At 46.2% G+C, this 21,723-nt stretch overlaps 1 protein-coding gene, 22 non-coding genes and 2 pseudogenes across 23 annotated transcripts; 24 read left to right on the forward strand and 1 right to left on the reverse strand.

Annotated features, from left to right (window-relative positions):
* Nucleotides 1–468: 468 nt before the first annotated feature.
* LOC121196713 lies at nucleotides 469–613 on the forward strand (annotated as a pseudogene).
* A 394-nt stretch (nucleotides 614–1,007) lies between these two features.
* LOC121196120 lies at nucleotides 1,008–1,122 on the forward strand. Its single transcript, XR_005895599.1, has one exon. It is a non-coding gene; the product is annotated as a U5 spliceosomal RNA (small nuclear RNA).
* A 1,161-nt stretch (nucleotides 1,123–2,283) lies between these two features.
* On the forward strand, nucleotides 2,284–2,447 carry LOC121196389. Its single transcript, XR_005895853.1, has one exon. It is a non-coding gene; the product is annotated as a U1 spliceosomal RNA (small nuclear RNA).
* Nucleotides 2,448–3,024: 577 nt separating this feature from the next.
* LOC121196599 lies at nucleotides 3,025–3,215 on the forward strand. The gene has a single exon (XR_005896046.1). It is a non-coding gene; the product is annotated as a U2 spliceosomal RNA (small nuclear RNA).
* A 397-nt stretch (nucleotides 3,216–3,612) lies between these two features.
* On the forward strand, nucleotides 3,613–3,727 carry LOC121196121. Its single transcript, XR_005895600.1, has one exon. It is a non-coding gene; the product is annotated as a U5 spliceosomal RNA (small nuclear RNA).
* A 1,161-nt stretch (nucleotides 3,728–4,888) lies between these two features.
* On the forward strand, nucleotides 4,889–5,052 carry LOC121196405. Its single transcript, XR_005895868.1, has one exon. It is a non-coding gene; the product is annotated as a U1 spliceosomal RNA (small nuclear RNA).
* A 577-nt stretch (nucleotides 5,053–5,629) lies between these two features.
* On the forward strand, nucleotides 5,630–5,820 carry LOC121196656. The gene has a single exon (XR_005896100.1). It is a non-coding gene; the product is annotated as a U2 spliceosomal RNA (small nuclear RNA).
* A 397-nt stretch (nucleotides 5,821–6,217) lies between these two features.
* Nucleotides 6,218–6,332, forward strand: LOC121196122. The gene has a single exon (XR_005895601.1). It is a non-coding gene; the product is annotated as a U5 spliceosomal RNA (small nuclear RNA).
* Nucleotides 6,333–7,495: 1,163 nt separating this feature from the next.
* On the forward strand, nucleotides 7,496–7,659 carry LOC121196272. Its single transcript, XR_005895741.1, has one exon. It is a non-coding gene; the product is annotated as a U1 spliceosomal RNA (small nuclear RNA).
* Nucleotides 7,660–8,235: 576 nt separating this feature from the next.
* LOC121196674 lies at nucleotides 8,236–8,426 on the forward strand. Its single transcript, XR_005896117.1, has one exon. It is a non-coding gene; the product is annotated as a U2 spliceosomal RNA (small nuclear RNA).
* A 397-nt stretch (nucleotides 8,427–8,823) lies between these two features.
* Nucleotides 8,824–8,938, forward strand: LOC121196235. The gene has a single exon (XR_005895708.1). It is a non-coding gene; the product is annotated as a U5 spliceosomal RNA (small nuclear RNA).
* Nucleotides 8,939–10,099: 1,161 nt separating this feature from the next.
* On the forward strand, nucleotides 10,100–10,263 carry LOC121196406. Its single transcript, XR_005895869.1, has one exon. It is a non-coding gene; the product is annotated as a U1 spliceosomal RNA (small nuclear RNA).
* A 576-nt stretch (nucleotides 10,264–10,839) lies between these two features.
* On the forward strand, nucleotides 10,840–11,030 carry LOC121196630. Its single transcript, XR_005896075.1, has one exon. It is a non-coding gene; the product is annotated as a U2 spliceosomal RNA (small nuclear RNA).
* A 394-nt stretch (nucleotides 11,031–11,424) lies between these two features.
* Nucleotides 11,425–11,537, forward strand: LOC121196236. The gene has a single exon (XR_005895709.1). It is a non-coding gene; the product is annotated as a U5 spliceosomal RNA (small nuclear RNA).
* Nucleotides 11,538–12,699: 1,162 nt separating this feature from the next.
* LOC121196273 lies at nucleotides 12,700–12,863 on the forward strand. The gene has a single exon (XR_005895742.1). It is a non-coding gene; the product is annotated as a U1 spliceosomal RNA (small nuclear RNA).
* A 577-nt stretch (nucleotides 12,864–13,440) lies between these two features.
* Nucleotides 13,441–13,631, forward strand: LOC121196600. Its single transcript, XR_005896047.1, has one exon. It is a non-coding gene; the product is annotated as a U2 spliceosomal RNA (small nuclear RNA).
* A 397-nt stretch (nucleotides 13,632–14,028) lies between these two features.
* LOC121196123 lies at nucleotides 14,029–14,143 on the forward strand. The gene has a single exon (XR_005895602.1). It is a non-coding gene; the product is annotated as a U5 spliceosomal RNA (small nuclear RNA).
* A 1,161-nt stretch (nucleotides 14,144–15,304) lies between these two features.
* On the forward strand, nucleotides 15,305–15,448 carry LOC121196459 (annotated as a pseudogene).
* A 213-nt stretch (nucleotides 15,449–15,661) lies between these two features.
* Nucleotides 15,662–16,657, reverse strand: LOC121195828 (zinc finger BED domain-containing protein 4-like). Its single transcript, XM_041059500.1, has 4 exons — nucleotides 16,635–16,657; nucleotides 16,250–16,373; nucleotides 15,896–16,035; nucleotides 15,662–15,808 (listed from the first exon to the last, which is right to left on the reverse strand). The coding sequence occupies exons 2-4, from the start codon at nucleotides 16,314–16,316 to the stop codon at nucleotides 15,662–15,664; spliced, it is 354 nt and encodes a 117-aa protein (XP_040915434.1). The 5' UTR covers nucleotides 16,317–16,373; nucleotides 16,635–16,657.
* A 198-nt stretch (nucleotides 16,658–16,855) lies between these two features.
* On the forward strand, nucleotides 16,856–17,015 carry LOC121196455. The gene has a single exon (XR_005895914.1). It is a non-coding gene; the product is annotated as a U1 spliceosomal RNA (small nuclear RNA).
* Nucleotides 17,016–17,592: 577 nt separating this feature from the next.
* Nucleotides 17,593–17,783, forward strand: LOC121196663. The gene has a single exon (XR_005896106.1). It is a non-coding gene; the product is annotated as a U2 spliceosomal RNA (small nuclear RNA).
* Nucleotides 17,784–18,177: 394 nt separating this feature from the next.
* Nucleotides 18,178–18,292, forward strand: LOC121196124. Its single transcript, XR_005895603.1, has one exon. It is a non-coding gene; the product is annotated as a U5 spliceosomal RNA (small nuclear RNA).
* A 1,163-nt stretch (nucleotides 18,293–19,455) lies between these two features.
* On the forward strand, nucleotides 19,456–19,619 carry LOC121196274. The gene has a single exon (XR_005895743.1). It is a non-coding gene; the product is annotated as a U1 spliceosomal RNA (small nuclear RNA).
* A 577-nt stretch (nucleotides 19,620–20,196) lies between these two features.
* Nucleotides 20,197–20,387, forward strand: LOC121196601. Its single transcript, XR_005896048.1, has one exon. It is a non-coding gene; the product is annotated as a U2 spliceosomal RNA (small nuclear RNA).
* A 394-nt stretch (nucleotides 20,388–20,781) lies between these two features.
* LOC121196125 lies at nucleotides 20,782–20,896 on the forward strand. Its single transcript, XR_005895604.1, has one exon. It is a non-coding gene; the product is annotated as a U5 spliceosomal RNA (small nuclear RNA).
* The last annotated feature ends 827 nt before the right edge of the window (nucleotides 20,897–21,723 follow it).

A 21,723-nucleotide genomic window follows, 5' to 3' on the forward strand; every position in this document is an offset into this window, starting at 1 on the left:
ACTTACCCCGCCATACAGGTGCAGTTCGCTGTGAGGACGTAGTTTTGTTGTTGGTTGATTATAACCCAAGCCTCATACATGGTTGTCTTGTGTCCTTGTCTTTGACTAGGTAGAACCTCGGATTTCAACACACAAAACTCCGAGTCTATTTCATGATATTTGACGTTCTGTACATGACCACAGAGTACGTATTCATAAGCATCCAGTGACTTGTAAGCTCGTAATTTCTCTCTGGTGTACACGCTCGGTTTCTCAACCAAATACGTATAAATGTCTGGCCACTGTATATTCGGCCACTTACTAACATCTTCTACCCACTCCACTATTGCACACGGATCTGGTAGCCGGATACCATTTGACAAAGTCAGCTTGTTAAAGTAACATTCGCGATCTTTGATGGATAATCCACTCGCGTAGGTTGACAAACTACTGATTCCTGCCATACTTCCGTTGCCAACATGCGCGCGCATACGTTTTACGTCATCATTGTGTACAAACAGTAAAAGGGTCTATTAAACCCATTTTTAGGAGAGGGAGCTGAAAAGGGAGCTTGCTCCGCTCACTCCACGCATCGACCTGGCATTGCAGTGCCGCCGGGAACGGTGCACCTTTCTCTTGCTTTGTAGAAAATCAAGCTCTGACACACACGTTTAGTTAGGAGTCAAACTTTTACAGTGGCTGAAGGAAAATGCGGCTAAGTTTTTATCAAGTGAATTGTGCACAACCAGTCAGTTGATTTACTGATATCACCCAGGGAACCCCGCTCAACAACACAGTGCACTTCAGCTACGATGATTGGTCGCGGACTCCCTGAAGACGCCTGATCGTTTCCCAGACTTTGTAGTGTCCATGTAAAAGCCAGGCCTGGATTTTTCAGGCTGGAGATGCTGGGGGGGCAATGGAGGGGAGGCTGGGATTTAGCACGCGGCAAGCCAAGGGAGGCGCACCGCGACGGTGGTAGCTGGGACGACTAGGGTCCTCAGCTGCTCTCTGAGACAGGCCTGTTCTGACTCTTGTTTCTCTTCATAACGCACAAGTCTTTCGCCTTTTACTAAAGACTTCCGTGGAGAGGAACACCAATGAGTTGAAGTTATTTTTGGCTGGCTCGGCCTTATGGCTGAGCCTTTTGAGTTGGTGAAAAGTCAAACATCTTTATAGAGCGCCACAAGTGGGAGCTCCCCTGTCCGACTTTGCTCTTTCTTTGCGGAAGAAATGTGTGCTAGATGTTGTCATTTCGCTGGTATACTTTATTTTTAGGCTTTGGTGGGGATGCTGCCGTCTTCGAGACAAGAAAAGTGTACATGATGACAGTAAAAAAAGAAATAACGCTACTGAATGAACTTATTTCTTCAATATGACAGATGATGCTTGAAAAATATACAGTTGTAAGAAGCAAAGGAAACAAGAGAAGCTTTTACAAAAACAAGGTTCATGCAGCATTTTCACTTTGCACTCATCAAACACACATTCACAGATGACTACATGAATACATGACTTTATGTGTGTACAGGTCTAGTGTTTTTTTTTTTTTGTATTCTTTGACAGAGGCACAGGTACTGACATAGGTCTGAGATGCTAAGAGAGAGAGAGGTTAGGGCGAGGGAAAGCATTATGCCAGAGAGTGTCCTCACAAAGATATAAGTACCGGTATGTGTGAGCGTGTGTTTGTCCTTTGATGCCTTTGATGTATCAAGATTCTACAGTCTGATGTCAGAGGCTGCAGTAAGTGGACACACAGCCAGAGACAAGTTTAGAAGTCAAACAGGAGCAGAAACAGTTGGACTGGACAGGACTTGCTTATGATTTAGGAAGAAAGAAGCCCTCAGATATTTCTGCACAATTATTGACAAGGAAGGGAGGAGCTACTGCTGTTACAAGGACAAGAGGAAACCACAGGAAAGTCCAGATCAGCTCCAAGGTTTTCAGTAAGTCAATACATGTTAGTAGTTCATGTCAGTGTTTAGTTCATTTAGTCAAATGTTTTGAAAAGTGTCCCACGTGGGCCTTTGCTTTCTTTCCCAAGAGACAGCTTGACTAGTGGCATTTCACACAGTGTTCCTTTGTTTTTGGCAGAGCAGTGCATGATGGGTAGATCCAACAAAGCGCGTTTGCCGCACGCCACAGCCTATTTGCAGCAGTGTTTGTGTCTTTTCAGCCATAAATGTAACAGACAAAGGGGAGCTGATGCTCAAGGCGCTGAAATGTGGGATTATGCATTGTAGGCACCGTCAGCCAGAGCGCTGTGCCTGGTGACCACCACCCGCTCTCTTCCAACTGCAGCTCATACTTACCTGGCAGGGGAGATACCATGATCAACAAGGTGGTTCACCCAGGGCGAGGCTCAGTCATTGCACTCCGGCTGTGCTGACCCCTGCGAATTCCCCAAATGTGGGAATCTCGACTGCATAATTTCTGGTAGTGGGGGACTGCGTTCGCGCTCTCCCCTGTTGCGTGCGTGTAGAAGAAAACACAATGTGTCAGGAATGCCCATGTGTTAACCTGCTGAAGGCTCTCCATTTTGTGAAGTGGCTTTGTTGATTTGGAGTTACATGTCAGCTTTTGCATTCTGTCCACAAAGCGGCAGTGTTGCTCTGCAGAAGCTCTCTGGCGTACGCTACAGAGTGGCGTGTTTAGTCATGACAATTCCCCGTGTTCCCATTGGAATTGGGGAAGTGGGCGTGGCCTTTCCATGACAAAATGAAGTGTGAGCTCTCCTGTCCGACTGTGCTGCTTGTTTGTGGAAGAAATGTGTGCTAGATGTTGTTCTAGTATGCTTTATGTCTAGGCTTTGGTGTGGAACAGCAATGAGTTGAAGCTATTTTTGGCCGGCTTTGCCGTATGGCTGAGCCTTTTGAGTTGGTGAAAGGTCAAACATCTTTGTATAGCGGCAGGGAAAAGTACACAGCAGACAGATGGGCGGAGTTGCTAAGTGGCGGCAATTGATAAGCTGGCTTACAAACGGGACACCGCGACAAGTGACGGTTGTACCAAGAGCTTGATTTGGACGTCAAACGCTTGGGCCTCATCGCTTCTCGGCCTTTTGGCTAAGATCAAGTGTAGTATCTGTTCTTATCAGTTTAATATCTGATATGTCCCCTATATGGGGATAACGTATTAAACCCATTTTTAGGAGAGGGAGCTGAAAAGGGAGCTTGCTCCGCTCACTCCACGCATCGACCTGGCATTGCAGTGCCGCCGGGAACGGTGCACCTTTCTCTTGCTTTGTAGAAAATCAAGCTCTGACACGCATGTTTAGTTAGGAGTCAAACTTTTACAGTTGCTGAAGGAAAATGCGGCTAAGTTTTGATCAAGTGAATTGTGCACAACCAGTCAGTTGATTTACTGATATCACCCAGGGAACCCCGCTCAACAACACAGTGCACTTCAGCTACGATGATTGGTCGCGGACTCCCTGAAGACGCCTGATCGTTTCCCAGACTTTGTAGTGTCCATGTAAAAGCCAGGCCTGGATTTTTCAGGCTGGAGATGCTGGGGGGGAGGCAATGGAGGGGAGGCTGGGATTTAGCACGCGGCAAGCCAAGGGAGGCGCACCGCGACGGTGGTAGCTGGGACGACTAGGGTCCTCAGCTGCTCTCTGAGACAGGCCTGTTCTGACTCTTGTTTCTCTTCATAACGCACAAGTCTTTCGCCTTTTACTAAAGACTTCCGTGGAGAGGAACACCAATGAGTTGAAGTTATTTTTGGCTGGCTCGGCCTTATGGCTGAGCCTTTTGAGTTGGTGAAAAGTCAAACATCTTTATAGAGCGCCACAAGTGGGAGCTCCCCTGTCCGACTTTGCTCTTTCTTTGCGGAAGAAATGTGTGCTAGATGTTGTCATTTCGCTGGTATACTTTATTTTTAGGCTTTGGTGGGGATGCTGCCGTCTTCGAGACAAGAAAAGTGTACATGATGACAGTAAAAAAAGAAATAACGCTACTGAATGAACTTATTTCTTCAATATGACAGATGATGCTTGAAAAATATACAGTTGTAAGAAGCAAAGGAAACAAGAGAAGCTTTTACAAAAACAAGGTTCATGCAGCATTTTCACTTTGCACTCATCAAACACACATTCACAGATGACTACATGAATACATGACTTTATGTGTGTACAGGTCTAGTGTTTTTTTTTTTTTGTATTCTTTGACAGAGGCACTGCTACTGACATAGGTCTGAGATGCTAAGAGAGAGAGAGGTTAGGGCGAGGGAAAGCATTATGCCAGAGAGTGTCCTCACAAAGATATAAGTACCGGTATGTGTGAGCGTGTGTTTGTCCTTTGATGCCTTTGGTGTATCAAGATTCTACAGTCTGATGTCAGAGGCTGCAGTAAGTGGACACACAGCCAGAGACAAGTTTAGAAGTCAAACAGGAGCAGAAACAGTTGGACTGGACAGGACTTGCTTATGATTTAGGAAGAAGGAAGCCCTCAGATATTTCTGCACAATTATTGACAAGGAAGGGAGGAGCTACTGCTGTTACAAGGACAAGAGGAAACCACAGGAAAGTCCAGATCAGCTCCAAGGTTTTCGCTGAGTCAATACATGTTAGTAGTTCATGTCAGTGTTTAGTTCATTTAGTCAAATGTTTTGAAAAGTGTCCCACGTGGGCCTTTGCTTTCTTTCCCAAGAGACAGCTTGACTAGTGGCATTTCACACAGTGTTCCTTTGTTTTTGGCAGAGCAGTGCATGATGGGTAGATCCAACAAAGCGCGTTTGCCGCACGCCACAGCCTATTTGCAGCAGTGTTTGTGTCTTTTCAGCCATAAATGTAACAGACAAAGGGGAGCTGATGCTCAAGGCGCTGAAATGTGGGATTATGCATTGTAGGCACCGTCAGCCAGAGCGCTGTGCCTGGTGACCACCACCCGCTCTCTTCCAACTGCAGCTCATACTTACCTGGCAGGGGAGATACCATGATCAACAAGGTGGTTCACCCAGGGCGAGGCTCAGCTATTGCACTCCGGCTGTGCTGACCCCTGCGAATTCCCCAAATGTGGGAATCTCGACTGCATAATTTCTGGTAGTGGGGGACTGCGTTCGCGCTCTCCCCTGTTGCGTGCGTGTAGAAGAAAACACAATGTGTCAGGAATGCCCATGTGCTAACCTGCTGAAGGCTCTCCATTTTGTGAAGTGGCTTTGTTGATTTGGAGTTACATGTCAGCTTTTGCAGTCTGTCCACAAAGCGGCAGTGTTGCTCTGCAGAAGCTCTCTGGCGTACGCTACAGAGTGGCGTGTTTAGTCATGACAATTCCCCGTGTTCCCATTGGAATTGGGGAAGCGGGCGTGGCCTTTCCATGACAAAATGAAGTGTGAGCTCTCCTGTCCGACTGTGCTGCTTGTTTGTGGAAGAAATGTGTGCTAGATGTTGTTCTAGTATGCTTTATTTCTAGGTTTTGGTGTGGAACAGCAATGAGTTGAAGCTATTTTTGGCCGGCTTTGCCGTATGGCTGAGCCTTTTGAGTTGGTGAAAGGTCAAACATCTTTGTATAGCGGCAGGGAAAAGTACACGGCAGACAGATGGGCGGAGTTGCTAAGTGGCGGCAATTGACAAGCTGGCTTACAAACGGGACACCGCGACAAGTGACGGTTGTACCAAGAGCTTGATTTGGACGTCAAACGCTTGGACCTCATCGCTTCTCGGCCTTTTGGCTAAGATCAAGTGTAGTATCTGTTCTTGTCAGTTTAATATCTGATATGTCCCCTATATGGGGATAATGTATTAAACCCATTTTTAGGAGAGGGAGCTGAAAAGGGAGCTTGCTCCGCTCACTCCACGCATCGACCTGGCATTGCAGTGCCGCCGGGAACGGTGCACCTTTCTCTTGCTTTGTAGAAAATCAAGCTCTGACACGCATGTTTAGTTAGGAGTCAAACTTTTACAGTGGCTGAAGGAAAATGCGGCTAAGTTTTGATCAAGTGAATTGTGCACAACCAGTCAGTTGATTTACTGATATCACCCAGGGAACCCCGCTCAACAACACAGTGCACTTCAGCTACGATGATTGGTCGCGGACTCCCTGAAGACGCCTGATCGTTTCCCAGACTTTGTAGTGTCCATGTAAAAGCCAGGCCTGGATTTTTCAGGCTGGAGATGCTGGGGGGGAGGCAATGGAGGGGAGGCTGGGATTTAGCACGCGGCAAGCCAAGGGAGGCGCACCGCGACGGTGGTAGCTGGGACGACTAGGGTCCTCAGCTGCTCTCTGAGACAGGCCTGTTCTGACTCTTGTTTCTCTTCATAACGCACAAGTCTTTCGCCTTTTACTAAAGACTTCCGTGGAGAGGAACACCAATGAGTTGAAGTTATTTTTGGCTGGCTCGGCCTTATGGCTGAGCCTTTTGAGTTGGTGAAAAGTCAAACATCTTTATAGAGCGCCACAAGTGGGAGCTCCCCTGTCCGACTTTGCTCTTTCTTTGCGGAAGAAATGTGTGCTAGATGTTGTCATTTCGCTGGTATACTTTATTTTTAGGCTTTGGTGGGGATGCTGCCGTCTTCGAGACAAGAAAAGTGTACATGATGACAGTAAAAAAAGAAATAACGCTACTGAATGAACTTATTTCTTCAATATGACAGATGATGCTTGAAAAATATACAGTTGTAAGAAGCAAAGGAAACAAGAGAAGCTTTTACAAAAACAAGGTTCATGCAGCATTTTCACTTTGCACTCATCAAACACACATTCACAGATGACTACATGAATACATGACTTTATGTGTGTACAGGTCTAGTGTTTTTTTTTTTTTTTGTATTCTTTGACAGAGGCACAGGTACTGACATAGGTCTGAGATGCTAAGAGAGAGAGAGGTTAGGGCGAGGGAAAGCATTATGCCAGAGAGTGTCCTCACAAAGATATAAGTACCGGTATGTGTGAGCGTGTGTTTGTCCTTTGATGCCTTTGGTGTATCAAGATTCTACAGTCTGATGTCAGAGGCTGCAGTAAGTGGACACACAGCCAGAGACAAGTTTAGAAGTCAAACAGGAGCAGAAACAGTTGGACTGGACAGGACTTGCTTATGATTTAGGAAGAAGGAAGCCCTCAGATATTTCTGCACAATTATTGACAAGGAAGGGAGGAGCTACTGCTGTTACAAGGACAAGAGGAAACCACAGGAAAGTCCAGATCAGCTCCAAGGTTTTCGCTGAGTCAATACATGTTAGTAGTTCATGTCAGTGTTTAGTTCATTTAGTCAAATGTTTTGAAAAGTGTCCCACGTGGGCCTTTGCTTTCTTTCCCAAGAGACAGCTTGACTAGTGGCATTTCACACAGTGTTCCTTTGTTTTTGGCAGAGCAGTGCATGATGGGTAGATCCAACAAAGCGCGTTTGCCGCACGCCACAGCCTATTTGCAGCAGTGTTTGTGTCTTTTCAGCCATAAATGTAACAGACAAAGGGGAGCTGATGCTCAAGGCGCTGAAATGTGGGATTATGCATTGTAGGCACCGTCAGCCAGAGCGCTGTGCCTGGTGACCACCACCCGCTCTCTTCCAACTGCAGCTCATACTTACCTGGCAGGGGAGATACCATGATCAACAAGGTGGTTCACCCAGGGCGAGGCTCAGCCATTGCACTCCGGCTGTGCTGACCCCTGCGAATTCCCCAAATGTGGGAATCTCGACTGCATAATTTCTGGTAGTGGGGGACTGCGTTCGCGCTCTCCCCTGTTGCGTGCGTGTAGAAGAAAACACAATGTGTCAGGAATGTCCATGCGCTAACCTCTTGAAGGCTCTCCATTTTGTGAAGTGGCTTTGTTGATTTGGAGTTACATGTCAGCTTTTGCAGTCTGTCCACAAAGCGGCAGTGTTGCTCTGCAGAAGCTCTCTGGCGTACGCTACAGAGTGGCGTGTTTAGTCATGACAATTCCCCGTGTTCCCATTGGAATTGGGGAAGTGGGCGTGGCCTTTCCATGACAAAATGAAGTGTGAGCTCTCCTGTCCGACTGTGCTGCTTGTTTGTGGAAGAAATGTGTGCTAGATGTTGTTCTAGTATGCTTTATTTCTAGGCTTTGGTGTGGAACAGCAATGAGTTGAAGCTATTTTTGGCCGGTTTGCCGTATGGCTGAGCCTTTTGAGTTGGTGAAAGGTTAAACATCTTTGTATAGCGGCAGGGAAAAGTACACAGCAGACAGATGGGCGGAGTTGCTAAGTGGCGGCAATTGATAAGCTGGCTTACAAACGGGACACCGCGACAAGTGACGGTTGTACCAAGAGCTTGATTTGGACGTCAAACGCTTGGGCCTCATCGCTTCTCGGCCTTTTGGCTAAGATCAAGTGTAGTATCTGTTCTTATCAGTTTAATATCTGATATGTCCCCTATATGGGGATAACGTATTAAACCCATTTTTAGGAGAGGGAGCTGAAAAGGGAGCTTGCGCCGCTCACTCCACGCATCGACCTGGCATTGCAGTGCCGCCGGGAACGGTGCACCTTTCTCTTGCTTTGTAGAAAATCAAGCTCTGACACGCATGTTTAGTTAGGAGTCAAACTTTTACAGTGGCTGAAGGAAAATGCGGCTAAGTTTTTATCAAGTGAATTGTGCACAACCAGTCAGTTGATTTACTGATATCACCCAGGGAACCCCGCTCAACAACACAGTGCACTTCAGCTACGATGATTGGTCGCGGACTCCCTGAAGACGCCTGATCGTTTCCCAGACTTTGTAGTGTCCATGTAAAAGCCAGGCCTGGATTTTTCAGGCTGGAGATGCTGGGGGGGAGGCAATGGAGGGGAGGCTGGGATTTAGCACGCGGCAAGCCAAGGGAGGCGCACCGCGACGGTGGTAGCTGGGACGACTAGGGTCCTCAGCTGCTCTCTGAGACAGGCCTGTTCTGACTCTTGTTTCTCTTCTTAACGCACAAGTCTTTCGCCTTTTACTAAAGACTTCCGTGGAGAGGAACACCAATGAGTTGAAGTTATTTTTGGCTGGCTCGGCCTTATGGCTGAGCCTTTTGAGTTGGTGAAAAGTCAAACATCTTTATAGAGCGCCACAAGTGGGAGCTCCCCTGTCCGACTTTGCTCTTTCTTTGCGGAAGAAATGTGTGCTAGATGTTGTCATTTCGCTGGTATACTTTATTTTTAGGCTTTGGTGGGGATGCTGCCGTCTTTGAGACAAGAAAAGTGTACATGATGACAGTAAAAAAAGAAATAACGCTACTGAATGAACTTATTTCTTCAATATGACAGATGATGCTTGAAAAATATACAGTTGTAAGAAGCAAAGGAAACAAGAGAAGCTTTTACAAAAACAAGGTTCATGCAGCATTTTCACTTTGCACTCATCAAACACACATTCACAGATGACTACATGAATACATGACTTTATGTGTGTACAGGTCTAGTGTTTTTTTTTTTTTGTATTCTTTGACAGAGGCACTGCTACTGACATAGGTCTGAGATGCTAAGAGAGAGAGAGGTTAGGGCGAGGGAAAGCATTATGCCAGAGAGTGTCCTCACAAAGATATAAGTACCGGTATGTGTGAGCGTGTGTTTGTCCTTTGATGCCTTTGATGTATCAAGATTCTACAGTCTGATGTCAGAGGCTGCAGTAAGTGGACACACAGCCAGAGACAAGTTTAGAAGTCAAACAGGAGCAGAAACAGTTGGACTGGACAGGACTTGCTTATGATTTAGGAAGAAAGAAGCCCTCAGATATTTCTGCACAATTATTGACAAGGAAGGGAGGAGCTACTGCTGTTACAAGGACAAGAGGAAACCACAGGAAAGTCCAGATCAGCTCCAAGGTTTTCGCTGAGTCAATACATGTTAGTAGTTCATGTCAGTGTTTAGTTCATTTAGTCAAATGTTTTGAAAAGTGTCCCACGTGGGCCTTTGCTTTCTTTCCCAAGAGACAGCTTGACTAGTGGCATTTCACACAGTGTTCCTTTGTTTTTGGCAGAGCAGTGCATGATGGGTAGATCCAACAAAGCGCGTTTGCCGCACGCCGCAGCCTATTTGCAGCAGTGTTTGTGTCTTTTCAGCCATAAATGTAACAGACAAAGGGGAGCTGATGCTCAAGGCGCTGAAATGTGGGATTATGCATTGTAGGCACCGTCAGCCAGAGCGCTGTGCCTGGTGACCACCACCCGCTCTCTTCCAACTGCAGCTCATACTTACCTGGCAGGGGAGATACCATGATCAACAAGGTGATTCACCCAGGGCGAGGCTCAGCCATTGCACTCCGGCTGTGCTGACCCCTGCGAATTCCCCAAATGTGGGAATCTCGACTGCATAATTTCTGGTAGTGGGGGACTGCGTTCGCGCTCTCCCCTGTTGCGTGCGTGTAGAAGAAAACACAATGTGTCAGGAATGCCCATGCGCTAACCTGTTGAAGGCTCTCCATTTTGTGAAGTGGCTTTGTTGATTTGGAGTTACATGTCAGCTTTTGCAGTCTGTCCACAAAGCGGCAGTGTTGCTCTGCAGAAGCTCTCTGGCGTACGCTACAGAGTGGCGTGTTTAGTCATGACAATTCCCCGTGTTCCCATTGGAATTGGGGAAGCGGGCGTGGCCTTTCCATGACAAAATGAAGTGTGAGCTCTCCTGTCCGACTGTGCTGCTTGTTTGTGGAAGAAATGTGTGCTAGATGTTGTTCTAGTATGCTTTATTTCTAGGCTTTGGTGTGGAACAGCAATGAGTTGAAGCTATTTTTGGCCGGTTTGCCGTATGGCTGAGCCTTTTGAGTTGGTGAAAGGTTAAACATCTTTGTATAGCGGCAGGGAAAAGTACACAGCAGACAGATGGGCGGAGTTGCTAAGTGGCGGCAATTGATAAGCTGGCTTACAAACGGGACACCGCGACAAGTGACGGTTGTACCAAGAGCTTGATTTGGACGTCAAACGCTTGGGCCTCATCGCTTCTCGGCCTTTTGGCTAAGATCAAGTGTAGTATCTGTTCTTATCAGTTTAATATCTGATATGTCCCCTATATGGGGATAACGTATTAAACCCATTTTTAAGAGAGGGAGCTGAAAAGGGAGCTTGCTCCGCTCACTCCACGCATCGACCTGGCATTGCAGTGCCGCCGGGAACGGTGCACCTTTCTCTTGCTTTGTAGAAAATCAAGCCCTGACACACACGTTTAGTTAGGAGTCAAACTTTTACAGTGGCTGAAGGAAAATGCGGCTAAGTTTTTATCAAGTGAATTGTGCACAACCAGTCAGTTGATTTACTGATATCACCCAGGGAACCCCGCTCAACAACACAGTGCACTTCAGCTACGATGATTGGTCGCAGACTCCCTGAAGACGCCTGATCGTTTCCCAGACTTTGTAGTGTCCATGTAAAAGCCAGGCCTGGATTTTTCAGGCTGGAGATGCTGGGGGGGCAATGGAGGGGAGGCTGGGATTTAGCACGCGGCAAGCCAAGGGAGGCGCACCGCGACGGTGGTAGCTGGGACGACTAGGGTCCTCAGCTGCTCTCTGAGACAGGCCTGTTCTGACTCGTTTCTCTTCATAACGCACAAGTCTTTCGCCTTTTACTAAAGACTTCCGTGGAGAGGAACGCCAATGAGTTGAAGTTATTTTTGGCTGGCTCGGCCTTATGGCTGAGCCTTTTGAGTTGGTGAAAAGTCAAACATCTTTATAGAGCGCCACAAGTGGGAGCTCCCCTGTCCGACTTTGCTCTTTCTTTGCGGAAGAAATGTGTGCTAGATGTTGTCATTTCGCTGGTATACTTTATTTTTAGGCTTTGGTGGGGATGCTGCCGTCTTCGAGACAAGAAAAGTGTACATGATGACAGTAAAAAAAGAAATAACGCTACTGAATGAACTTATTTCTTCAATATGACAGATGATGCTTGAAAAATATACAGTTGTAAGAAGCAAAGGAAACAAGAGAAGCTTTTACAAAAACAAGGTTCATGCAGCATTTTCACTTTGCACTCATCAAACACACATTCACAGATGACTACATGAATACATGACTTTATGTGTGTACAGGTCTAGTGTTTTTTTTTTTTTTGTATTCTTTGACAGAGGCACAGGTACTGACATAGGTCTGAGATGCTAAGAGAGAGAGAGGTTAGGGCGAGGGAAAGCATTATGCCAGAGAGTGTCCTCACAAAGATATAAGTACCGGTATGTGTGAGCGTGTGTTTGTCCTTTGATGCCTTTGATGTATCAAGATTCTACAGTCTGATGTCAGAGGCTGCAGTAAGTGGACACACAGCCAGAGACAAGTTTAGAAGTCAAACAGGAGCAGAAACAGTTGGACTGGACAGGACTTGCTTATGATTTAGGAAGAAAGAAGCCCTCAGATATTTCTGCACAATTATTGACAAGGAAGGGAGGAGCTACTGCTGTTACAAGGACAAGAGGAAACCACAGGAAAGTCCAGATCAGCTCCAAGGTTTTCGCTGAGTCAATACATGTTAGTAGTTCATGTCAGTGTTTAGTTCATTTAGTCAAATGTTTTGAAAAGTGTCCCACGTGGGCCTTTGCTTTCTTTCCCAAGAGACAGCTTGACTAGTGGCATTTCACACAGTGTTCCTTTGTTTTTGGCAGAGCAGTGCATGATGGGTAGATCCAACAAAGCGCGTTTGCCGCACGCCGCAGCCTATTTGCAGCAGTGTTTGTGTCTTTTCAGCCATAAATGTAACAGACAAAGGGGAGCTGATGCTCAAGGCGCTGAAATGTGGGATTATGCATTGTAGGCACCGTCAGCCAGAGCGCTGTGCCTGGTGACCACCACCCGCTCTCTTCCAGCTGCAGCTCATACTTACCTGGCAGGGGAGATACCATGATCAACAAGGTGGTTCACCCAGGGCGAGGCTCAGCCATTGCACTCCGGCTGTGCTGACCCCTGCGAATTCCCCAAATGTGGGAATCTCGACTGCATAATTTCTGGTAGTGGGGGACTGCGTTCGCGCTCTCCCCTGTTGCGTGCGTGTAGAAGAAAACACAATGTGTCAGGAATGCCCATGTGCTAACCTGCTGAAGGCTCTCCATTTTGTGAAGTGGCTTTGTTGATTTGGAGTTACATGTCAGCTTTTGCAGTCTGTCCACAAAGCGGCAGTGTTGCTCTGCAGAAGCTCTCTGGCGTACGCTACAGAGTGGCGTGTTTAGTCATGACAATTCCCCGTGTTCCCATTGGAATTGGGGAAGTGGGCGTGGCCTTTCCATGACAAAATGAAGTGTGAGCTCTCCTGTCCGACTGTGCTGCTTGTTTGTGGAAGAAATGTGTGCTAGATGTTGTTCTAGTATGCTTTATTTCTAGGTTTTGGTGTGGAACAGCAATGAGTTGAAGCTATTTTTGGCCGGCTTTGCCGTATGGCTGAGCCTTTTGAGTTGGTGAAAGGTCAAACATCTTTGTATAGCGGCAGGGAAAAGTACACGGCAGACAGATGGGCGGAGTTGCTAAGTGGCGGCAATTGACAAGCTGGCTTACAAACGGGACACCGCGACAAGTGACGGTTGTACCAAGAGCTTGATTTGGACGTCAAACGCTTGGGCCTCATCGCTTCTCGGCCTTTTGGCTAAGATCAAGTGTAGTATCTGTTCTTATCAGTTTAATATCTGATATGTCCCCTATATGGGGATAACGTATTAAACCCATTTTTAGGAGAGGGAGCTGAAAAGGGAGCTTGCTCCGCTCACTCCACGCATCGACCTGGCATTGCAGTGCCGCCGGGAACGGTGCACCTTTCTCTTGCTTTGTAGAAAATCAAGCTCTGACACGCATGTTTAGTTAGGAGTCAAACTTTTACAGTGGCTGAAGGAAAATGCGGCTAAGTTTTGATCAAGTGAATTGTGCACAACCAGTCAGTTGATTTACTGATATCACCCAGGGAACCCCGCTCAACAACACAGTGCACTTCAGCTACGATGATTGGTCGCGGACTCCCTGAAGACGCCTGATCGTTTCCCAGACTTTGTAGTGTCCATGTAAAAGCCAGGCCTGGATTTTTCAGGCTGGAGATGCTGGGGGGGAGGCAATGGAGGGGAGGCTGGGATTTAGCACGCGGCAAGCCAAGGGAGGCGCACCGCGACGGTGGTAGCTGGGACGACTAGGGTCCTCAGCTGCTCTCTGAGACAGGCCTGTTCTGACTCTTGTTTCTCTTCATAACGCACAAGTCTTTCGCCTTTTACTAAAGACTTCCGTGGAGAGGAACACCAATGAGTTGAAGTTATTTTTGGCTGGCTCGGCCTTATGGCTGAGCCTTTTGAGTTGGTGAAAAGTCAAACATCTTTATAGAGCGCCACAAGTGGGAGCTCCCCTGTCCGACTTTGCTCTTTCTTTGCGGAAGAAATGTGTGCTAGATGTTGTCATTTCGCTGGTATACTTTATTTTTAGGCTTTGGTGGGGATGCTGCCGTCTTCGAGACAAGAAAAGTGTACATGATGACAGTAAAAAAAGAAATAACGCTACTGAATGAACTTATTTCTTCAATATGACAGATGATGCTTGAAAAATATACAGTTGTAAGAAGCAAAGGAAACAAGAGAAGCTTTTACAAAAACAAGGTTCATGCAGCATTTTCACTTTGCACTCATCAAACACACATTCACAGATGACTACATGAATACATGACTTTATGTGTGTACAGGTCTAGTGTTTTTTTTTTTTTGTATTCTTTGACAGAGGCACAGGTACTGACATAGGTCTGAGATGCTAAGAGAGAGAGAGGTTAGGGCGAGGGAAAGCATTATGCCAGAGAGTGTCCTCACAAAGATATAAGTACCGGTATGTGTGAGCGTGTGTTTGTCCTTTGATGCCTTTGATGTATCAAGATTCTACAGTCTGATGTCAGAGGCTGCAGTAAGTGGACACACAGCCAGAGACAAGTTCAGAAGTCAAACAGGAGCAGAAACAGTTGGACTGGACAGGACTTGCTTATGATTTAGGAAGAAAGAAGCCCTCAGATATTTCTGCACAATTATTGACAAGGAAGGGAGGAGCTACTGCTGTTACAAGGACAAGAGGAAACCACAGGAAAGTCCAGATCAGCTCCAAGGTTTTCGCTGAGTCAATACATGTTAGTAGTTCATGTCAGTGTTTAGTTCATTTAGTCAAATGTTTTGAAAAGTGTCCCACGTGGGCCTTTGCTTTCTTTCCCAAGAGACAGCTTGACTAGTGGCATTTCACACAGTGTTCCTTTGTTTTTGGCAGAGCAGTGCATGATGGGTAGATCCAACAAAGCGCGTTTGCCGCACGCCGCAGCCTATTTGCAGCAGTGTTTGTGTCTTTTCAGCCATAAATGTAACAGACAAAGGGGAGCTGATGCTCAAGGCGCTGAAATGTGGGATTATGCATTGTAGGCACCGTCAGCCAGAGCGCTGTGCCTGGTGACCACCACCCGCTCTCTTCCAGCTGCAGCTCATACTTACCTGGCAGGGGAGATACCATGATCAACAAGGTGGTTCACCCAGGGCGAGGCTCAGCTAGTGATGGGACGATGATACCTCAAGGAGTGTATTGACACACTAAACAAACTGTGTCGGCACTGTATTGATACTGTGTTGGTCACCCAATAGTGACCCCTGCAGTAGTTATAAAATCATTGCAGGTAAAGAAATTCCTTGTTCGTGTAAATGCTAAAACTGAGTTGGTATGTAAAATATAGCAAATTAGAGTTAAAATTCAGAGTTACAATTTTTTAACTTATGTGCACATTTATCAACTTAACTGTTAAATCGTATGAAATAAAAGACAAAAAAGTGATTAGTTCATGAATTTTTATTGAGAAACAAAAGTTAGATATGCCTCCATATTCATAGACGTCCACATATCAGCTGTTAAAGTAACAGCAACGGCACTCTGGAGGTCCTTTTTGGTTTTCTCCTTTTCCTCCTCATATCTCTGGCTCACCAAGTCCTTGATGGTCTGAAAATAACCATACAAATACTGTTACACCAATAAAATATAGTTATATAGTTAGTACAAACATATAATAAAAATTCTTAAACATACCTTCCTGCTTGGTAGAGCATACGAGGGTAGAATAAGCTTCAGGAGCTCCCTGAATCCCTCATTTTCAACAAAGCTGAGTGGCTGACAGTCTTTGATGATCATATTGACCACTGCCTCATCCACTGCTTGCTTGTTAGGAACTGCAAGCCAAAAGGAACTATTTTGTCAAAAGCTTAATAAAAGGACTGTAATTTTTACAAACAATATCAAATAGACATAAGACGACGTGGTGGTGTAGTGGTTAGCACTGTCGCCTCACAGCAAAAGGGTTGGAGGTTCGATACCAGCCCTGGAGCCTGTCTGTTTGCATGCATGTTTTTTTTAGCACAATTTTTAGAGAGACTTTCAACATACCTGGGGTACTCTCACGAGTATCTGCCAATTCTTCATTGCCATGCCGAGCTCTATAATGCCTCAGCATTGATGAAGTGCTCTTATTGATATAAGATAGCTCTGTAGAGCAGAGCCGACACTTCACCTACAATAACATAAAAAGTTAATTTATCTGAAAACAATTCAAACCTCTTACCAGAACATTGCATTCACTTGTTAAAAAAATAGACACCCTCTCATGATTACGAGATCAGGATCTCATAATTACATGATTACATGAATAAAGCAACTCTAAGGCTCTTTAACTGACTATCATATGTATCACAGGTCATTCACTTGATAAACTGATAAAGTGAGTGCAATGCGCCACCGTAAAAAATAGTATATAAAGGAGAAAAAGATTTACCTTGTTTGGCGTCACGAGATCAAAATTATTCCACAACGGGGAAAACTTCCTAGAACGATCCATGATCAAGCAAAACTCCATCCGACAAACCCACGACATGTTGATACAGTTTGTTTCCTGATAAACACACTTTGGCGCGGCACATCCAAACGATACAGTTCCTGTATCGGTCACGTGATTCTTTCTTAAAGCAATACACGCACCGATACGAGGTTTCCCTCTTGAGCTCTCGGCACAGTGCTGATGCACCAGTGTCGCTCGTCCCATCACTAGGCTCAGCCATTGCACTCCGGCTGTGCTGACCCCTGCGAATTCCCCAAATGTGGGAATCTCGACTGCATAATTTCTGGTAGTGGGGGACTGCGTTCGCGCTCTCCCCTGTTGCGTGCGTGTAGAAGAAAACAAAATGTGTCAGGAATGCCCATGTGCTAACCTGCTGAAGGCTCTCCATTTTGTGAAGTGGCTTTGTTGATTTGGAGTTACATGTCAGCTTTTGCAGTCTGTCCACAAAGCGGCAGTGTTGCTCTGCAGAAGCTCTCTGGCGTGCGCTACAGAGTGGCGTGTTTAGTCATGACAATTCCCCGTGTTCCCGTTGGAATTGGGGAAGTGGGCGTGGCCTTTCCATGACAAAATGAAGTGTGAGCTCTCCTGTCCGACTGTGCTGCTTGTTTGTGGAAGAAATGTGTGCTAGATGTTCTTCTAGTATGCTTTATTTCTAGGCTTTGGTGTGGAACAGCAATGAGTTGAAGCTATTTTTGGCCGGCTTTGCCGTATGGCTGAGCCTTTTGAGTTGGTGAAAGGTCAAACATCTTTGTATAGCGGCAGGGAAAAGTACACGGCAGACAGATGGGCGGAGTTGCTAAGTGGCGGCAATCGATAAGCTGGCTTACAAACGGGACACCGCGACAAGTGACGGTTGTACCAAGAGCTTGATTTGGACGTCAAACGCTTGGGCCTCATCGCTTCTCGGCCTTTTGGCTAAGATCAAGTGTAGTATCTGTTCTTATCAGTTTAATATCTGATATGTCCCCTATATGGGGATAACGTATTAAACCCATTTTTAGGAGAGGGAACTGAAAAGGGAGCTTGCTCCGCTCACTCCACGCATCGACCTGGCATTGCAGTGCTGCCGGGAACGGTGCACCTTTCTCTTGCTTTGTAGAAAATCAAGCTCTGACACGCATGTTTAGTTAGGAGTCAAACTTTTACAGTGGCTGAAGGAAAATGCGGCTAAGTTTTTATCAAGTGAATTGTGCACAACCAGTCAGTTGATTTACTGATATCACCCAGGGAACCCCGCTCAACAACACAGTGCACTTCAGCTACGATGATTGGTCGCGGACTCCCTGAAGACGCCTGATCGTTTCCCAGACTTTGTAGTCTCCATGTAAAAGCCAGGCCTGGATTTTTCAGGCTGGAGATGCTGGGGGGGCAATGGAGGGGAGGCTGGGATTTAGCACGCGGCAAGCCAAGGGAGGCACACCGCGACGGTGGTAGCTGGGACGACTAGGGTCCTCAGCTGCTCTCTGAGACAGGCCTGTTCTGACTCTTGTTTCTCTTCATAACGCACAAGTCTTTCGCCTTTTACTAAAGACTTCCGTGGAGAGGAACACCAATGAGTTGAAGTTATTTTTGGCTGGCTCGGCCTTATGGCTGAGCCTTTTGAGTTGGTGAAAAGTCAAACATCTTTATAGAGCGCCACAAGTGGGAGCTCCCCTGTCCGACTTTGCTCTTTCTTTGCGGAAGAAATATGTGCTAGATGTTGTCATTTTGCTGGTATACTTTATTTTTAGGCTTTGGTGGGGATGCTGCCGTCTTTGAGACAAGAAAAGTGTACATGATGACAGTAAAAAAAGAAATAACGCTACTGAATGAACTTATTTCTTCAATATGACAGATGATGCTTGAAAAATATACAGTTGTAAGAAGCAAAGGAAACAAGAGAAGCTTTTACAAAAACAAGGTTCATGCAGCATTTTCACTTTGCACTCATCAAACACACATTCACAGATGACTACATGAATACATGACTTTATGTGTGTACAGGTCTAGTGTTTTTTTTTTTTTTTGTATTCTTTGACAGAGGCACTGGTACTGACATAGGTCTGAGATGCTAAGAGAGAGAGAGGTTAGGGCGAGGGAAAGCATTATGCCAGAGAGTGTCCTCACAAAGATATAAGTACCGGTATGTGTGAGCGTGTGTTTGTCCTTTGATGCCTTTGATGTATCAAGATTCTACAGTCTGATGTCAGAGGCTGCAGTAAGTGGACACACAGCCAGAGACAAGTTCAGAAGTCAAACAGGAGCAGAAACAGTTGGACTGGACAGGACTTGCTTATGATTTAGGAAGAAAGAAGCCCTCAGATATTTCTGCACAATTATTGACAAGGAAGGGAGGAGCTACTGCTGTTACAAGGACAAGAGGAAACCACAGGAAAGTCCAGATCAGCTCCAAGGTTTTCGCTGAGTCAATACATGTTAGTAGTTCATGTCAGTGTTTAGTTCATTTAGTCAAATGTTTTGAAAAGTGTCCCACGTGGGCCTTTGCTTTCTTTCCCAAGAGACAGCTTGACTAGTGGCATTTCACACAGTGTTCCTTTGTTTTTGGCAGAGCAGTGCATGATGGGTAGATCCAACAAAGCGCGTTTGCCGCACGCCACAGCCTATTTGCAGCAGTGTTTGTGTCTTTTCAGCCATAAATGTAACAGACAAAGGGGAGCTGATGCTCAAGGCGCTGAAATGTGGGATTATGCATTGTAGGCACCGTCAGCCAGAGCGCTGTGCCTGGTGACCACCACCCGCTCTCTTCCAACTGCAGCTCATACTTACCTGGCAGGGGAGATACCATGATCAACAAGGTGGTTCACCCAGGGCGAGGCTCAGCCATTGCACTCCGGCTGTGCTGACCCCTGCGAATTCCCCAAATGTGGGAATCTCGACTGCATAATTTCTGGTAGTGGGGGACTGCGTTCGCGCTCTCCCCTGTTGCGTGCGTGTAGAAGAAAACAAAATGTGTCAGGAATGTCCATGCGCTAACCTCTTGAAGGCTCTCCATTTTGTGAAGTGGCTTTGTTGATTTGGAGTTACATGTCAGCTTTTGCAGTCTGTCCACAAAGCGGCAGTGTTGCTCTGCAGAAGCTCTCTGGCGTACGCTACAGAGTGGCGTGTTTAGTCATGACAATTCCCCGTGTTCCCATTGGAATTGGGGAAGTGGGCGTGGCCTTTCCATGACAAAATGAAGTGTGAGCTCTCCTGTCCGACTGTGCTGCTTGTTTGTGGAAGAAATGTGTGCTAGATGTTCTTCTAGTATGCTTTATTTCTAGGCTTTGGTGTGGAACAGCAATGAGTTGAAGCTATTTTTGGCCGGCTTTGCCGTATGGCTGAGCCTTTTGAGTTGGTGAAAGGTCAAACATCTTTGTATAGCGGCAGGGAAAAGTACACGGCAGACAGATGGGCGGAGTTGCTAAGTGGCGGCAATTGATAAGCTGGCTTACAAACGGGACACCGCGACAAGTGACGGTTGTACCAAGAGCTTGATTTGGACGTCAAACGCTTGGGCCTCATCGCTTCTCGGCCTTTTGGCTAAGATCAAGTGTAGTATCTGTTCTTATCAGTTTAATATCTGATATGTCCCCTATATGGGGATAACGTATTAAACCCATTTTTAGGAGAGGGAGCTGAAAAGGGAGCTTGCTCCGCTCACTCCACGCATCGACCTGGCATTGCAGTGCCGCCGGGAACGGTGCACCTTTCTCTTGCTTTGTAGAAAATCAAGCTCTGACACACACGTTTAGTTAGGAGTCAAACTTTTACAGTGGCTGAAGGAAAATGCGGCTAAGTTTTTATCAAGGGAATTGTGCACAACCAGTCAGTTGATTTACTGATATCACCCAGGGAACCCCGCTCAACAACACAGTGCACTTCAGCTACGATGATTGGTCGCGGACTCCCTGAAGACGCCTGATCGTTTCCCAGACTTTGTAGTGTCCATGTAAAAGCCAGGCCTGGATTTTTCAGGCTGGAGATGCTGGGGGGGCAATGGAGGGGAGGCTGGGATTTAGCACGCGGCAAGCCAAGGGAGGCGCACCGCGACGGTGGTAGCTGGGACGACTAGGGTCCTCAGCTGCTCTCTGAGACAGGCCTGTTCTGACTCTTGTTTCTCTTCATAACGCACAAGTCTTTCGCCTTTTACTAAAGACTTCCGTGGAGAGGAACACCAATGAGTTGAAGTTATTTTTGGCTGGCTCGGCCTTATGGCTGAGCCTTTTGAGTTGGTGAAAAGTCAAACATCTTTATAGAGCGCCACAAGTGGGAGCTCCCCTGTCCGACTTTGCTCTTTCTTTGCGGAAGAAATGTGTGCTAGATGTTGTCATTTCGCTGGTATACTTTATTTTTAGGCTTTGGTGGGGATGCTGCCGTCTTCGAGACAAGAAAAGTGTACATGATGACAGTAAAAAAAGAAATAACGCTACTGAATGAACTTATTTCTTCAATATGACAGATGATGCTTGAAAAATATACAGTTGTAAGAAGCAAAGGAAACAAGAGAAGCTTTTACAAAAACAAGGTTCATGCAGCATTTTCACTTTGCACTCATCAAACACACATTCACAGATGACTACATGAATACATGACTTTATGTGTGTACAGGTCTAGTGTTTTTTTTTTTTTGTATTCTTTGACAGAGGCACAGGTACTGACATAGGTCTGAGATGCTAAGAGAGAGAGAGGTTAGGGCGAGGGAAAGCATTATGCCAGAGAGTGTCCTCACAAAGATATAAGTACCGGTATGTGTGAGCGTGTGTTTGTCCTTTGATGCCTTTGATGTATCAAGATTCTACAGTCTGATGTCAGAGGCTGCAGTAAGTGGACACACAGCCAGAGACAAGTTCAGAAGTCAAACAGGAGCAGAAACAGTTGGACTGGACAGGACTTGCTTATGATTTAGGAAGAAAGAAGCCCTCAGATATTTCTGCACAATTATTGACAAGGAAGGGAGGAGCTACTGCTGTTACAAGGACAAGAGGAAACCACAGGAAAGTCCAGATCAGCTCCAAGGTTTTCGCTGAGTCAATACATGTTAGTAGTT

This window comes from Toxotes jaculatrix, chromosome 16, assembly GCF_017976425.1.
Source record: "Toxotes jaculatrix isolate fToxJac2 chromosome 16, fToxJac2.pri, whole genome shotgun sequence".
Taxonomy (NCBI): Eukaryota; Metazoa; Chordata; class Actinopteri; family Toxotidae; genus Toxotes; species Toxotes jaculatrix.